Below are 18,300 nucleotides of genomic sequence, written 5' to 3'. Positions count from 1 at the left end.
ATTTGTTGTTTCAGTTTTTATATTGAATATTTTTTGAGTTTTTTGTTGATTGTTAGTTTTGTTTGAGTTTCTTTTAGTATTAGTTTTGATTGAGTTTCTTTTAGTTTTGTTTGAGTTTTTGTTGATTATTAGTTTAGTTTGAGTTTCTTTTTGTTTTGTTTGAGTTTTTTGTTGATTATTAGTTTTGTTTGAGTTTCTTTTTGTTTAGTTTGAGTTTTTTGTTGATTATTAGTTTTGTTTGAGTATTGAACCAGTAACCTTTGGGTTGTAAACCTCAGATTTATCTTTTGAGCCACGCTGGGCTGTAAGGTACAATCTCAGACTTATATTTAACCCACCTTTTAGAATTTAGATGGACAGTGAAAATGTTCTGCTGCAGGATTGAACTCTGGATTTTACTCTTGAGCCACATATGCATGAGTAATGCAGTTGAGAACATATTACATAACAGACCTTTCAGAATTAAGAATGGACAGTGAAAATGTTCTATAACCCATCGTTTTTTTTTTTTTTAATTCTTTTAAAATCCTCAAAAATGATGAAAAACGGCGTGCTACAGTATGCCGTATGATATGGGCTATTACGAGCGTCTAAAAATGAGATAAAAAACGTCTAAAAATAGACGTCTAAAACACGTCTAAAAATAGACGTGTTTTAGACGTTTTTTTAGATTTTTTTTGACGTTTTTTGTCCTATTTTTAGACGCACGTCTAATAGCCAGCTTGTTTGCCTGAAATAGCCGGCTTGTTTGCCTGAAAAGGAATCTTTGAAAGGTGTCATAGTTTTAGAAATATAGTGCTTTCAAGACTTTGAGACTTTTATAATGGGGCTCAATGGCAGATTTTGGCACGTCAAAAAATCACTTTCACCTAGAAACTCCATTCACTGGTGAGAAGTAACTGTTGGGCCTTACGTCTGAAAGAACCCTGTCCAGCTTACCTTTTACCATGAAAATGTCCAATTTAACATACTCTTACCCACCTCTCAGTGTGCCCTTTTCCAACTGGCCTGGAAGCCAGACATAAAAGAGGGACTTTCCCCACCAAGTTTTGGGGCACCAATCAGGGTGCAAATATGCAAATAGTCACAAAAAACTGTCAGATGATGGGTCCATATGCATTGCTATTTTTTTTAAACGTTTGACCTAATTCTTATCTGTAAAATGTTCGGTGGACAGAGTTCTTTCAGACATAAGCCCCAAACAGTACTTCTCAGGAAACAGGGGGAGAGAAAGCCCTCCCGATGGTCCTCCGTGCAACTTGATGACATGGGACTTGAACCTGCCAACTGTCTGTAGCAGAGACAACTGATCAAGCGCCCCACACCATTGAGCCAAGGCACCTTTGGGCATTCAGCAGATGTCTCCTGGTGCTTTTGAGCTTTTATTTTTTATTCGAGCCTTGAAAGTACTCCGGCATTGAGCTATATACTGTAGGAGCAATGCGGGACTTGAACATGGAATGTCTGTACAGAGAGTCTGATCATTAGACCGCTGCACCATCAGTCAGACACACTCAGTCCAAGTCTCCTGGTAATTTTGTGTGTTAGCCTTCAGTTAGTAAAGTTGAAACTCCAGCATTAAACTATAGGAGAACAGGGATTTGAACATGTAGAGCTGTATTAACTAATTGATTAATCTATGTAGCCTAAAGTGCCTTGCTTTAGGCTACATAGATTGTACATTCACCCATTCACACACATACACACGATGGTGGAGGAAACCATACAAGGCACTTAACCTGCACTTCGGGAGCAATTGGGGGTTCAGTCTTGCTCAAGGACACTTTGACACTAACTCTGGGGGAGCCCAGGATCGAACTAGGGATCTAACCGGCCACTCACCCTTTAGGTTGCACCAAATAGCAATGCCTCCCCTTATCCTCCTTCTCCCATCCTGCTTGCCAATCCCTTACCAAACCTTCTTTACTTGAAGAATTCACTTAAAATTTACTTAAATTCCACCCCTCCCCAGGGCAGGTGAACATCTACTTCTCTGCCTAAACTTCCCTTTGCCAAGAGGTCCACTTTCTCCCAATCGTCAGATTTGTGAAGCATCTCCATTATTCCTCTTGTGCAGTCAGGCCTTTCACATCAACAATATGTTATACCCCACTATGAGAACCACAGACTTAGGCAAGAAACACAATGCAAAGACTGTCAAGTCCTGAATCACATTTTATTGTCATAAATATCACCTCTTATAAAATAAAATAAAAAGATACAAAAAAAAAGACTTTAAAAGTAGTGATAAAAAATATTTGGCAAAATAGGATTTGTCATTTCATGTGAAATACAGATTAGTAGTGCAGAGAAATGCGTCAGTACATAATCAATCACTGATGTCATCTCTATCATGGTACACAGGGATGGGTACACAGATTATCTGTAATCAGATCGCAGTAATCTGATGATCAAACTGTAATCTTTTACAGTTTGTAAAAGATCATGCCTTAAAGATTTTTGGGGCTCGGCACAGTAATCCACAAATAACTACGGGACATCCAAACAATTGTGTTCCCAATGCAAAGGTTACAGGCCTACAGGGCTCCATTCAATTTCCATCCCAATGCTACTAAATGGTGTCTGTGCCTAGAATCTCTTAACCTGACTCCATCAGCTGGGGGCGGCATTGAGTTCACAAGAAGAGTGAAGCAAGCTTCTTCCATCTGGCGGACTCAGGTTAAGAATCTCTTGCTTTGTCCAGACCGCAGGCAAATCCGATTTGTTTCTTGAATCTGTTCTTTAGGACTGACTATCCACACTGTTGCGATCAAATGGGATGTGTGTAGTCACCTACGTGCAACGGTTGCTGTGGTAACAACGCCCTGACATACTGTAGGTGCGAGTAATGTTCAAATTATACTCCATCATACGACACTGTCACTCACCGAAAACAGCAGATCTACGAGCTGTTTTCCGCAACAAAGTTGTACAACAAAGTGAAAATCAGGCTTCAGTGTCTGAGTGTCGGGGTCGAGAAAAATATTGTAATCAAATCTGCGCATGATTCACCAAAATCGGTTTCTATGCATTTCTGTTTTTGCTGTTAAGACAGAAACAAACTGACCAAATCTGATTCCAATCTGGATAAGCCAAACATCTGATTTGCTCTGCCAGTGTGAACATAGCCTCTGTGAATTCTACCACTGAATGCTCTAGCCACAGTGGCCATGTGACTAAAACATCTAGTTCAGTGGTTCCCAAAGTGGGGTATGGGGACCCCCTAGGGGTCCTTGAGGGAGTTCCAAGGGGTCCGCAGCTAAAATGATAGTTTGGAACCAAATGGAACCTTACAGGTCTGTAACTCAGACACTCTCAGAGTTAAATTAACATTGATTTTACAATATACTGTACATTGGGGTCCCAGAGATAGAAATGCCATTAAATGGGGATCCGTAGCCTATAATGCATGTCAAACTGGGAGTGCTTGAAATTGAATAGGTTGAGAATCACTGCTAGAGCCATAAAAATCATCTCTTATGGGGGTCCCTGGCATAACTCTTCAAATGGCGAATTAGTGTCAATTTGGGGGTCCTTGACATGACAAAGTTTGGGAATCCCTGATCTAGTTGAATGCCCTGGCACAGCTACCCAGAATTCCCTGGTGTACAGCTAACAAGAATAGCGACTTTAAGCAACAACGGCTACGGCAGTCGGCTCCGGCAACGGATCAGTGCTCGATACATAAACCTGCTCTCCGTCGCAGCCCTTTCTACTACGGCAGTAGTGTCTACAACGCCATAACCATGTTTATTGAAATTATAGCTGTCACACATTTACACCGATTGCTCCATCACCTCTCTTATGCTGTGTAATGTGTTGGCATGCTCTGAATGAAGAAATAACACTAATACCATATGTCATATTAACCATGTTTATTAAAACTGTTTTAGAATAACACAGATTGCTCCAGCACCTTCCTCTTTCCACTGCTGATCATGTCCAGCGCATAAGAATTATTAAGCAATATCGGCAAGTTAGCTGATGCGCGACGGGGTGTTAAAAAGAAAAGTTTGACACATGCTGCATAGACGCGTCACCATGGGAACCAATGTCGCCGTCGCGCTGTTTGCTTAACGATTTTGACAGCTACGGTGGGTCCGTCATAGCCGCCGTACTTCCGCCTGGCGGAGCAGTCCTGAAAACAGTCGTTGCTTAAAGTCCCTATGACCCCGGCACAGCTACCCAATGGGAGTTTGGCTCGAACGGGTGAACGTTTTAAAAACTTATTTTGATTGAAATAAAAACTAGACTCACACATACAGCTTAAAACACTTCTCCTTTGGACTGAATAGAAAAAACAAAAACAATTCTCACATACAAAAATACAGTAGAAACAAACCCGAAAAATAAAAAATGAGGTATAAAACACATTTACAAAACATTTATTTGGTGGTGGTGGGAGAGGAGGGTAGGTCTAAGGAAAATAAACAGGATTTGGGGGGGTGTTTGCACGGTTGTGTGGGTGTGAAGGGTGGTCGGGAGGGTTTGTGAATTCGCTCCGACGGCAGATGTGACAACAAGGAAGCCGTCTTGCTCCCTAGTGAGTGTCCTTTTGTCCTCTGAGGCACCCAGAGAAGGGTGTGTGTTTGCACGCGCGCGTGTGTGCCCTCTCTTCAGGACGAGCACCAAAATTATAGCACCAAAGGACTCCGATGACGCCGCTTCTGTAGTTAGTGGCTCCCTGCAACAACAAACCATAAGTCACACGCTGTTAGGAACCAAAGATGTACTGTCACTGGCCGCACACGTTGGTGGAATTGCTCAATAGCTGGATGCGTTCAGATGAGACCTGACGATCAGTGGCGGAAAAAGTACTCAAATATTTTACTTCAGTAAAAGTATCAATTAGTATCAATTAAAAATGTACTCAATTAAAAGTACAAAAGTATAGGCATCAAAATGCACTAAAAGTGCAAGTACTCATATTGCAGAATGTCCAAAATGTGTACACAATCTTTTGAAAATAACCGATCTATAAACTCACAATGCGTTGCATCACGACATCTGAGACGTAGTGGAGTAGAAGTTTAAGAATTGGAAATACTCAAGTAAAGTACAATACCTCAAAATCGTACTCAGTACTTGAGTAAATGTACTTAGTTACTTTACAGTTTACACCATTGCCTGACGATCAGCTTTGTACTGTATATTGCAGTGGATTGATCATCAGCCAAACCAGTAGTTCTCAAATATATCTCTGCCGAAAATAACCGATCTACAACTAACAATGTGTCTGAGCTTGTAGATTCTATTTATCCACTTTCCACTAAGAATATGGATACGACGGTTCACGAGGTTAGAGTGGTGTTAACGGCAGTTAAACCTAATCGTCGAGACTGCCGCAATCTTCGTAGATTTAAGCAAACAAATTAGGTTTCCTGTTCTAGTAGTCTAAAGGTGAACATGGTAATGTTAGGTCAGCAGAGATGGAGCACATTTTGAGCGACAGGATGAAAAGGCAAAGTTCCCATAATGACAGAACAAACACGACATCCTGTGGTGTTTGTTCAGCTTTTAAAGCTGTGTCAAAGCGAGCGCCCCCAAAGCCTTAACAAGTGTGTTTAAGTAAGAGCTGTCATCATTGTCGCAATTACACCACACGTACACAGTACACACACGGTGACATCTTTGAACCAAGCGGGTATTACTGCACTTTGGGGTTCGGTCGGGTTGACGTCACGTTTTCAATAACACACAACAGCTTTGGGAGTTGAGAGGTGTGCGCTTTCCTTCGCGAGTGTGCGTGCATATCATCATCAAAAACACGACCAGGCTTAACCACTTTCAGCCTGGTTTACCTACTTTAGGCATATCATTACAGGCCCAAATAGCAGATCTACAAGCCCAACATGCAACACGTGAGCACGTGAGAACAGCTATTGTCACTGCTCTCACAAAGTCTGACATCCGGCATTCATCTATGACAGTGGTTGAGAGGGCTTGAGAGCGTTACGGGTCCATTTGGTTTCATATTACGCTCTCAAGAGTTACATTATTGTTTAAAGTCTGCATTACTTAATTTACAATAAGTCTACACAATTAGGGAATGTAGAATAATTGTTATTTTGATCGTTTGCCTGTTATTAGCCTTGGAGACCGGCCTGTTATCTCTCCTATGCGGTACCACATCAAGACAGCATGGAATTGTGAAAAATAATTGTATCCGATTCCAACGACAACAAAGTATTCAACGTTTTGGGTCAGGGAGGCTAAAATCTCCTTAAAGGCTCAAATGCCAAATAAATACTGGACCTTGATATGCAAAGGGTTGAAAACCACTGATCTAGGGAGATACGAGGTTTGAGGCCGAGACTAGTGACGATATGTAGGCTACGTACAGTACGTACAGTAGGTGTGCACGTTTGAGGACAACAACTTCCAGGGGTTTTCAAGGTGCTACTTTGAGGATTATCCTTATGTTTAGTGGTCTACCTTTGTACTTTAAACACACTTAACGCATGGCTTTTGAAGGATTTAACGCCATCTCCGACTCACAACAACACATCAAACATGACACGCACACACGCACACACACACACACACACACACACACACACACACACACACACACACACACACACACACACACACACACACACACACACACACACACACACACACACACACACACACACACACACACACACACACACACACACACACACACACACACACACACACACACAAATGAAGGTAGAAGGCCTTTAACAGCTGTGTAATCATTGTCCTTTAGTCTCTCACACACACTCACACACACACACACACACACACACACACACACACAAGGAAGACGAGTAGACAAGATATAGACAGTTGTATAATCATTGCCCTTTAGTCTCCCTGTCACACCTGCATGCATGTGCCGCACACAGGTATAGAATAGATGTGGAGTAAGTGTCTAGTCCAGCTGTGTGATGACTGTTCTTTAGAAGCAAAGTGATGAAACAGGACTGGTCTTCTCTCAGACAACAAAGACTGCATTTACACACACACACACCGCGCATGCACACACACACACACACACACACACACACACACACACACACACACACACACACACACACACACACACACACAGGCTATTATAAAGACCTACGTCAACTGTCTTGATTGGTTGACTGGTGTTGACTGACACCATGACTTCAGTCCAGTCAGGTAGGTCAGTGAGCTCAGTGTCTATGTCAGCCAGGGGCACAAACACCTGTGTGTGTGTGTGTGTGTGTGTGTGTGTGTGTGTGTGTGTGTGTGTGTGTGTGTGCGTAGCAGCTCACCTCATAGACAGCGGGTGGTTGCTATGGCGATGCCGTACAGATGAGACCGCTGGTCAGGCAGGTACTCGTCTGTGAACTGACTGCTGTCCCTGTTCAGCGCTATCACTCCATCCCTAGAGAGAGAGAGAGAGAGAGAGAGGGGGGGGGGGGAGAATGGATGTGAGACACACCAATAGACATCATCAATGGAAGCATACATGTTGTCCGTTTTTGAGGAGTGCTACACCTGCCATGCCCAGCTTTGTGGGTGCATGTGTGAAGAAAAAGTGAAGATAAAAAGGGCCTGGGCCATGGCTCAGCGGTCCAGGCACCATGGCTGGTAATCCAGTCTGGCAGTGTCTTCACTGCATGTCACCCCCCCCCCCCCCCCCCATCTCTCTCCCCATTTCCTGTCAGCCTACTGTCTTTAAAATTTGGAAACCGGCCCACCTTAGACAATATTATTATTATTTATTACATTTTAAAATTGTTTCCATCCAGTTTTAGCCCATTCATTGAATTTAGGTGGTCAGGTGACCAGGGTACATGAGGTTAAACATCAGACTCCGTACCTTCTCCAGTCAGTGTAGTAGAAGTGGTTTCTGTAGTAGACCATGCTGAAAGGATAGTTGAGTGTGGGGTGGATCACCCTCCGTCCCGATCCATCTGGAGATATACACTCCAAACGCTTAGTGCCTGAGAGAGAGACACAGAGACAGAGAGAGAGAGAGAGAGAGAGATTAATTATTTGAAAAAGCAGGAAGAACTCTTTATAACGAGAAATGATTCAAGTCATATTCAAGGCATATCAGAGTATGGGCTTTTATGCCGCTCAGACACACACAGGCTTTATGGGTAAGCCTCCCATTGGCTTAGACGAGGCAGCCTAGACTAGAGGCAGCCAAAAAGTGTCCGCTACAGCCGACAGTAACTGTAGATCAGCTCTGCAAGCTGATCAAAAATATAATATCCGTAGTATTATATTTATTTATATTATGTATGCAATGTCTGTGGTAATACACATAGTAATACTACTACTAGCAGCAGCAGTAGTAGTAGTAGTACGAGCAGCAGTACCTGCGTCAGCCCAGCAGATCTGTCGGGACGACGAGTCGTAGGTGAGGGCGTTGGGCAAGCCGATGCCGTCGGACACGATCACCCGCCGGTTGGTGCCCTCCACCGTGGCACACTCGATCTTCGGGGCCTCCCGGTTCCAGTCGGTCCAGTACAGAGTCCTGCACACGCACACACGCACACACACACACGCACACAAAATGAGCTTTGGTTCTTCTGTCTGTTATTATTACAGCTACAGTGTGAGTTTAGCAACAAAAATAAGTCAGAGCCCTGCTGTGGTCAATCAATCTCAGTCTTGTCTTCTTCGTGAGATGACAGGACTAAAAGCACGGCTGTGCCTCGTTTCTCGCTCCAAAAACAGATCTAAAAGCTCACATGACACTGTGCTGATGATATGTGACGTGTTTGGCAAAACCCAGTTCACCTAGATTGAAAATGTTACGGCAAACTGCATTAAAAACAGTGACTTCGTTGCCTGAAAACAGAGTTGTTTTTTTCCCCAGACTTGTTTTGGTTGGCGAGCATGGGCCATTGGGCGTCTGGCTAATATTACAAGACAAGAGTTGAATAGGCACACACGCACACAAACACACACACGGCACCAGTCTCGGGGGAACCCGCCGTCTAGCGCTGATGAGGTCACGACCACCTGTCTCGCGCTGATGAGGTCACGGTCGGGTTACTCAAAGCAACGTGTGACCTTTGCCACCGACTCGTCGCGTCTGAAAGCTCTTATGACATAATATGTATAGTCCTGTGCTGCGCGCATACTGAAGAGCATGTCAAAGGGGTTTAGTGGAACCCACGGCTTGTCTGTTCTGTAAACACAAGGTCACAGGTTCCATTCCACTGACAGCATCCTTAACACAGAGCTCTGATCAGCTCACCCATGGTAGGTTTGTCTGTATAAGACCACAGCCAAACCCTAATGTTGCGTTCACACGAGGCATATGCAAAGATGCAAAGCTACAGAGCGTATTTGCAGCTTTGCATCTTTTTAGCTGATTAACCAGCTCAACGTCTTTGTAGCTTTTGTAGCTGTTGTAGCTTTTGCGGTGGCTACAAACACTGGATGAATCTTTGCATCTTCATGTCGTTGGCATCCATTGAACATGAATGGTGGACTGTATCTTCTTTGCGTCTGCCCGTGCCTGTGAGCATGTGTGATGGATGTGTACAACATAGTCGCTATGTCACAAAACAAAAGAATAAAAGAAAAAGAAAAACGAATACGAAGACAAATGGCTATTTTCACTGCATTTGTGTTACACGCAGCCAGAAAAAAAAACCATTTGAAATATGGAGATATGAGGTTTCTGCTAATGGGGGTCCTTGACATTAAAACGGTCACTGAGCTGCAGTATAGTGCAGTGGAATGGTGTATTTTATTTTATGTTGTCTAAATATAATTATGTAATCTTCAATTAAAAAAAACTTGGGGTGTATTCATTTGATCATCGTAATGTTTGTGAACTGTCATGACAGTTGATTGTCATTATTTAAGTAAAGGTGTTCTGTAAGTCCAGATGGGCTGGGCTAAAATATAGTGTTAACACACAGTCAGGATGTGTGGTGTGTGTGTGTGTGTGTGTGTGTGTGTGTGTGTGTGTGTGTGTCAGTGTGTGTGTGTGTGTGTGTGTGTGTGTGTGTGTGTGTGTGTGTGTGTGTGTGTGTGTGTGCGTGCGTGCGTGCGTTTGTTGCATGTCGTGCTGTTATTCATCTAGAGATGATAGACTACATGTGGAACCACAGGTAACACACACCACACGACATGAGAGCCCTGTCTGATCCCGCCTGCTACCTAATCAGCTGCGTCAAGGTGCATTTAAGCACGTATTCCTGTCCCTGTGTGTGTGTGTGTGTGTGTGTGTGTGTGTGTGTGTGTGTGTGTGTGTGAGAGAGATGTCTGCTCTCACTGATGTTTTCGCCAGCATTTTGTAATATCTTTGTCACCCTGGGCTTTGTGTTATGTTGTGTGAGTATTTATGAATGCATGCATGCCTATTTACGTGTGTGTGTGTGTGTGTGTAGTACACACACGTGTCTAACCTCAGAAAACATGTAGCTTATGCTTAATCATAATTTAAGCCATGCGAAGCAGTGATTACTTCAAGAGCTTGGCAATTTATCAGAACACACACACACACACACACACACACACACACACACACACACACACACACACACACACACACACACACACACACACACACACACACACACACGTCACACACACACAGTCACACACACACACACACACACTCTCTCCCTCTCTCTCGGCCCTGAGTCAGATACAACCTTACACTGTTGACCCAGTAATTTGAAACACACATTTGGGGTTTTATGATTCAAGTTATTGCTGTTACTGATTTGTATCGCCCCATTAGCAAGCACACAAGCGTGCGCACGCACACGCACACGCACACACACACACACACACACCCATTTTGCATTAGTTTTTTATATTATATATAATATATATATATTATTTGTATGAAACTATAACAAACAAGAACACACACACACACACACACACACACACACACACACAAGCTGTGATAATGAAAACCACATGCTGTTCCTTAAAAGCCGTTTCAGTGATACTCAGCTTTACGTGTGTGTGTGTGTGTGTGTGTGTGTGAGTGTGTGTGTGTGTGTGTGTGTGTGTGCCTGCGTGCGCGTTTTGCTACATTTTAATAGCGTCACTAAACCCAGTATGGTTTTCTTGGCGTGATGCGGTTGAACACACAACGCGAAGGCACTAAAAACTTTATAACAGCGGCATGACACTACAAGACACTACATCGTTAACATAACATATTCCTAATTAAAGGAACAAGCTGCGCTTTAACCCATTAAGACCAGGAAAGTGTCATTTTAGATTTGAACCACTTTTACCATTAGTTTATACTTTGGCTATTCAAAAACAGCAGATATACAAGCTTGTAGAAAATGTGTGCAAATCTTGTATATATATTTGTTGAAGCAAACATTCTCAAATCTTTGCTTCTGGCGCTCCGTGGAACAAAATATGTTGAGATGGGGGTCGGTGGCCAAATATATAACCTTTTGGGGGCCCTTGGCATGAAAAAGTATGAGAACCACTGATATTAGCAACATACGTTTTTCAGAAATCTGTTAGGATTTAGAAGGCATTTGTAGGATCAGCCTCAGGTCTTAATGGTTTAGAGCTAACATTCACATACACGGTCGTGTCCCTGGGCTCTCTGGCAGCCGGTGAACACAAACAACACTCCTCCAAAGCCAGAAACCAGAGAACCAGGACTAATCTGTGATATTCTAGTCTCTGGTACTGAGTTGTTGAACAAAATGGAAAGTCTTTAAATCCATAATGGCCTGTATTTCATTGTGTTGCTGCTGCCCACAGACTGTAGCCAAACAAAACAATCAAACCGACCACAGACAGGCAGGCTCACCCGGTAGAGGAGACGGCGATGATGGCACGGGGGTTGACCAGGTCCGTGTCGAACAGTGTCCGCCGGTTGCTGCCGTCAAGGTCGGAGCGTTCGATCTTGTCGGGGGTGGAGTCCACCCAGAACATCCACCTGCGAGCCACGTCCAAGGACAGGCCCTCTGGGCTGGTGAGATCTGCAGCAGAGACAGACATGTTCTCGTTACATTATTGTTTTTAATTACAACTTTGGTTGGAATAACCTGTTCCTTCCACGATGCCTACCTGTGTTAATGAGTATCTCGGGCTCTGCTCCAGTCTCCATTGAAGCTCTGCTTATGGTCCTTCCAGCTAGATCTGACCAGTACACCTTGTTCTCCCTGCAGTCATAGTCAACGCCAACCACGATGGATCCCTGTGCACACACACACACATATATTAGGGGGCGAACATTCGGAAATAGGCAATCTATCCGCATAAACACACACACAAGCGCGCGCACACACACACATGCGCACGCACGAGCGTAGTCAGTCCAGCATTGTGTAACCATCGATTAACCAGTAAATCAATGGATCAATCAATCTATCTTACATGTAGAGCCAGCAGCGACTTGGCGCGGGAGGGGTCCAGTCGGGTACCGTTGAGAGGCAGCGCTCCTATTTGCTGTCCCTGAGCATAGAGCAGGGTGACCTCCCCATCAGAGCCAGACGAGGGCGGCAGAGTCACAGTTGGATTGGGCAGTGGGTGCATGGTGGGAGGGGCCACCGTGGAAATACCTGGAATGGGATTGGGCGTAGAGTTGTCACAATTATTACATAATCGTCCAATCGCAATTATTTTGTCATGATCGTCGTAATCGGTTCCACATTGAAAGATGTCCATACAGAAATAGCAGCTCTACAAGCTCACAACGCATCACTCGTAAGCTTGTAGATCAGATATTTCCGCTAATAAAGTATAAAAATGGCAGCAATTTCTTGGTATATTTCAGAAATGTGTCATATCTGCCCTGTGCACTTTTTCATTACGAAGCTTAAAAGGCAAGCAGAAATGTAATTTCTATTTATCACGTTCCAATTTCCAATGCCCGAAAACACTACCCCTATTGGCCTGAATATATGTGTTTTTTCCAATGGAAATATCCTATAAAACAGGGTCGTATTATATTCGGGGACTAGACAATGTTATTTTTCCACTAAAATGGGGGTCGTCTAATAATCAGAGTCATCTTATATTCTGGACAATACGGTAAATCGTTAATCTGCGTAATCGTGACTATTAACCGTGACAGCCCTAATTGGGAGGGAAAAGGTTCATTATGATATATCATGACAAAAGACACTTATAATCCTTTATTATCATTATTACTATTATTACTATTACATGACATTTTCTACACATTCTTGCTACATCTACTGTATGCTATATGTGTGAAGTCTCTAGAGAAATGGACATACATGCAGGTTTCACCGCGTCGTGGGATCGAGTCCCGGGGACCTCTCGTCCATCCTGGTCCACACACCAGCAGTAACTGGTGTCTCCGTAACACTGTACCACACTGAGGGACACACACACACACACACACACACACAGGCCGTCAGAGAGAACACAGACAGACCAATAGATAGACAAACACACACAGTGACCCACAGGTTCTGAGTTGCTGATCAGGTGCACCTTGGGAACACTGGCCAGGTGCTCCCAATGCACCTGATCAGCAACTCAGAACCTGTGGGAAGCCAAATGCATAGGTCTACAGGAATACACACAGGCCCTAGTGGGCCCAACTACAGGGGCTGTGACAGTGACGGTCAGAGAGTTCACGCTACCCTGACAGTCGGACAGACAAATTGGTTTGTGACAGAAAACGTTCTGCTAAAAAAAAAAATCATTTTTCTGCGGTAGTACGTGTGTGTGTGTGTGTGGTGCGTGTGTCAGTGTACATACCTGAACTGTCCGTCTTGCTCACATTGGGGCAGGTAGTTGTGGGGGGCGGGGTTACCCCCGTAGTGCTCCATCAGGCTGGCCCTCCAGCGTTCACACACGGTCTCAGGACGCAGCGTCGGCCCCACCCACACTGAAATCAAACGCACCCAACACACTGGTTACACATTTGCAGCAGCCATATTTGTGAATCATTTTTCATATTTCACTTCGATACACTAAAGTTCCAGTTCATTATTTTATTCCATTCCATTGGTCCTTTTTGAGAAACCGAAAATACACTGGGAAGACATATTTCAATATTCTAACCACACCCGGGGGTCTATTAGACTTGTTAACTCCATAGACACATACAACACAGAAGTACAAAACTCACGGCACGCCATCTTTAATTAATAATTAACATTTCTCTTAATTTCTATTCTGTCCCTTTCTCTGCCTTTCTCCTTTCTTCTCTGTTCCCTTATTTCCTCTCCTCACTCCTGTGGCCTAGCTACCTAGAAGAGAGTTTACATGGTGGGAATATCCAGGAAAAAGAGCACGTGTACACACATGCACATGCACACACACGCACACACACACGCACACGCACACGCACACACACACGCACACGCACACACTTGTCTTGCTTGTGTAAGGCTGTCTCACTGCCATATACTCTTTACAAACAGTTTATGTTGTTAAATCTTTTTAATGGCAGAGGTTTTAAAACTAAACCCTAAAACCACTTAAGACTTCTGCTCATGTTTACACTTAACTCTCTCTCTCACGCACACATATGCGTGCGTGCGTGTGCGCGCACGCACTTTACTTCTTTCTCTCACTATCTCTCTCTATCTCTCTCTCTCTCTCTCTCTCTCTCTCTCTCTCTCTCTCTCCGTTTGTGTTATAAAATAATCATGGTAACATTACACCTTGTATCGTTACTACATAGTTCACCTTCTCTGCCGTATATGTTCTGACCATGAGTCATGACTCCATGGCACAGGCATGGAGGCTTGCTATCTATTGCTTTGGGTACAGCTTGGTCCTGTGAGTGGGACACGAGCACTTCGTCTCTTATCTCTGTAGAAGCTGTGCTCTCATCCCTGCTTTTCTACTACTTGAGCGCCAACCTGTTTGTGACTGGTGGTCGGTGTTTAATGTACTTGTCCCATGCTCATGCCCAGCTCACGTATTAAACCAACGTCTATCCTATATAATGTCTTATACAGTAAGTGTCCCCTACCATTTGCCTCAACAATTACTTTTGGATACAGAATTATGAAAAAAAGTTTGAAGGGCTAAGAGAGAGAGAGAGAGAGAGAGAGAGAGAGAGAGAGAGAGAGAGAGAGAGAATATTTGAGAGATGGGTGAGAAGAGCAAACAGTGTCCCCTTGTATATTGGCAGGAAATCACAGAGGTAAGGAGAGAGAGAGATAGAAAGACAGAGAGAGACAGAGAGAGAGAGAGAGAGAGAGAGAGAGAGAGACAGAGAGAGAGAAGAAAGAGAGACATTAACCATGCTTCTCTGTATAGCCGTAGCTTATATGTGTAAATAAACAAACGTATGTTCAAGTCGATGTAGTTGTGTCCGTTAATGCTTGCATGTGTGTGTGTGTGTGTGCGCGTGGCTGCGTGTGTGCACGCGCACGTGTGTGGCTGCATGCGGAGGGCGTGACACAGCATTGCCACGCATGGCCGTTCAACCAAAACGTCATGTTTTGGGTCGGTTGCCTAGCAGCAACTGGCACCCCGTCGTAAGGCCCAACGACCACATGACCTGTTTGCTTGGTCCTAAATAGAATTTATAGAATGAACTGACCACTCGTGCACACGTGCACGCGTGCGTGCGCACGTGCATGCTTGCGAAAGAGAAAGACCTCTTCTAAATAAGGCAATTTCAAATCCTTGAACACAAAACTACAATTTTCCAAATAAAGGCTTTCATTTTGAAATGTCCGCTCAATAAATGCACATTACAAGACACATTTCCAACTGCGTAACAAATTATTAAAGTATTACATGATGACAGAAAGACTTCCAAAGTAAATCTAATGTGTTTTTTTCTCAAATTAAAAGCTTCAGTTCCATTATCCGGCTGTGTATATCAAGTACCAGGCCAAGTTCTGAGGTCAGCATACTCTTCTACTTCTCCGTATGTCATCATCTTTAGTTGGTATCACGCCAAACATGAACTAGTCTGATATTTAGCAGTGTGCCGGTGTCTTGCGCCAAAAACAGCCAATCTACAAGCGCACAAACTGTCTCTCTTGCTATTTTTGGTGCGAGACAAGATCTCAGTATACTCAAGTATAAATCTTGCTTTATTTGCCTTGCCTTTGACGGAATAGAAGATATATAAAGTTCATGTGGAGAATCTATATATATATTTTTTAGGCTTTTGAGATTTCCTGATTTTTAAGACTATATTAAGAAAGGCACGTCATGACTTTTGTGACAATGTTGCTGCAACTTCCACTATCACTGATCACTTGTGATTCCGACGACGGCAAAAAGAAGCACATTCTTCTCACCTGGTTTATCACAGTCTCTGGGCGGTGTCCCGGGTGATGTCCTGGTCCCTGTCCTCTCCTGTCCCAGACTGTCCACACACCAGCAATGTCCAGTAGAGCCATGGCACTGCAATACACACATCATCATATTAACACATCATCATCATACTATAATTCACCGAATGTCTGAGTGTGTGTGTGTGTGTCCGTGTGTGTGTGTGTCTGTCAGAAACAGTGCCGTAACTCCTTACTGCCTGCACCAATCACTCCCACACAGGCATTGACCATATGCATATGGAGGGCGTAACGAAGCCCTTTTTTCAATTTGACACATTAATGATTATTAATTAATGTATTAGTCAATTACAAACGCACGGGGGGGGGGGGGGAAATATCTCACAACGGGTAAGGACTAGTCATATATTAACACAGTGCACTACAATACACACAACATCATATTAACACAGTATGCAGTAGAGCTGTGGCGCTGCAATACACAACATAAGCCATAAGCATGGAAGCAAAATAAAATGTCACGACTGGAGATATCTGTATGACCAAGTCCTAATGTACCAGTATGAATGGAGCCCCCCCCCCCCACACACGCTGTTTACCGAACAATTAACAGTTTAACAATTAACACTTTGACCCTCAATCACGAGTTACCCGACCTAATTGATAAAGACCTCTTTCCCTTCAAACATTAGTGAAAAACCTCTGCAGTGGAGCTATTTTGACGATCGAAAACCCCCGGCGCTGTATGTGTTTAAACCATGCATAAGCCAAACAATAACTCTTCTGTCTGTCGCTCTATCAACCCGTCTACTACATAAACACTGGTTGTACCTGTTGAGCGGCGTACTGTCCATTAGCATCACACTGAGGTACGAAGGCCCCGACCGGAGCGTAACCCCCTGGACTGCTGGTCTGGATGCTGTCTCTGTGATGCTCACACTGGCTCTTCTGACGCACTGGCTCATCTGGGAAAGGGGAAGGGTTAACAGGCGCGCCAGAGATTTTAATGATTACAGTCGACCGGTGATGATTTCTTTTACTAACCGTTCCCATGTTGAGCTCCACTATGGAGTAGCTATTTCTGCACACCGCTTGAGAGATTAAAAAGCAGAACGTTGACCCTTCTGAGACCCGCGTGTCACCGCCGCTGACATCACCACGTTAAAACGAGGTGCTTGTGTTTAGACCCAGATTGCCGTCGCATCAATGGCCCGAGGCCTGTTTTGCATTCAACAGCAGCCGCCCTGCAGTCAAAGACCTTCCAAAGCAGGGACTCTGTCAAGAGATGTCTCCCAGCCCCGGTCATCTCTCGCCTGGACGCCCGCCCCTCACAGCTGCTTTTCTGTTCTCAGACCTGGCAGCCCAAAATCCAGATCGTAATCGGGTTGTTTTTATGAAGTCCAAAACAGCCAAACAAAAACACGTTGAGCATGGGAGCTGATTTAATCATTTAACTCTCCCAAAAAATAAAACGGATGTACAAGCTCACAACAAGTCGCAGCATCCTTCCCACAAACTGTAAATCAGGCTTCCATGTCCGAGTGTCCCGAGATGGAGACACATCTTTAGAAAGTACCACATTTGAATATAATTTCAAACCACACAGTAACCATTACCTTCACCCTCACAACTACTTCCCCAGGTGACTTTGGTAACACGGGTCGCTCTCTCTTCCACCCAACATTGGTTTACTATATTCCCATTGAGACCTGAGACCAGATTCAAAATGTCTTCTAAATCATGACAGTTTTCTGAAAAACCTATGTTTCTATGTCAGTGGTCCTCAAACTTCTTCATGTCAAGGACCCAAAACATTACATGTAATTGGCCCCGCTGACCCGTTTGAGTTAAAAACGTTCGATGAATAGAATAAGAATATGAATTCAAAGATTTGCACCACATTTTGAGGATTTTTGGATGATGAAACACTACTTTCTTTTTCTCTAGAATTTCATACCCCCAAGATCAACCCCTCCGCCGCAAAACGCACGTAAACACACACCTGTCGAGACATTCCAAGGCTAAAACCCTATGACCTGACCAATACACGATAACTCCCACGCATGTACATGCGCGAACACACACACACACACACAGGGTC

The 18,300-nt window shown here is 43.9% G+C and overlaps 1 protein-coding gene across 1 annotated transcript in view; it reads right to left on the bottom strand.

Annotated features, from left to right (window-relative positions):
* Positions 1-4,446: 4,446 nt before the first annotated feature.
* nid2a (nidogen 2a (osteonidogen)) overlaps positions 4,447-18,300 on the bottom strand; it is a 50,287-nt gene continuing 36,433 nt past the window's right edge. The window contains 11 exon segments of the mRNA XM_083758857.1: positions 4,447-4,684; positions 7,275-7,387; positions 7,826-7,949; positions 8,331-8,488; positions 11,768-11,939; positions 12,028-12,157; positions 12,337-12,521; positions 13,203-13,303; positions 13,693-13,822; positions 16,206-16,311; positions 17,031-17,164. Of these exon segments, the coding sequence (XP_083614983.1) occupies positions 7,276-7,387; positions 7,826-7,949; positions 8,331-8,488; positions 11,768-11,939; positions 12,028-12,157; positions 12,337-12,521; positions 13,203-13,303; positions 13,693-13,822; positions 16,206-16,311; positions 17,031-17,164 (1,352 nt within the window). The 3' untranslated portion in view covers positions 4,447-4,684; position 7,275.

This window comes from Protomyctophum parallelum (genome assembly GCF_964188405.1).
Source record: "Protomyctophum parallelum genome assembly, chromosome: 23".
NCBI classification, from domain to species: Eukaryota; Metazoa; Chordata; class Actinopteri; order Myctophiformes; family Myctophidae; genus Protomyctophum; species Protomyctophum parallelum.
This window is presented reverse-complemented; position numbering and strand designations above follow the sequence as displayed.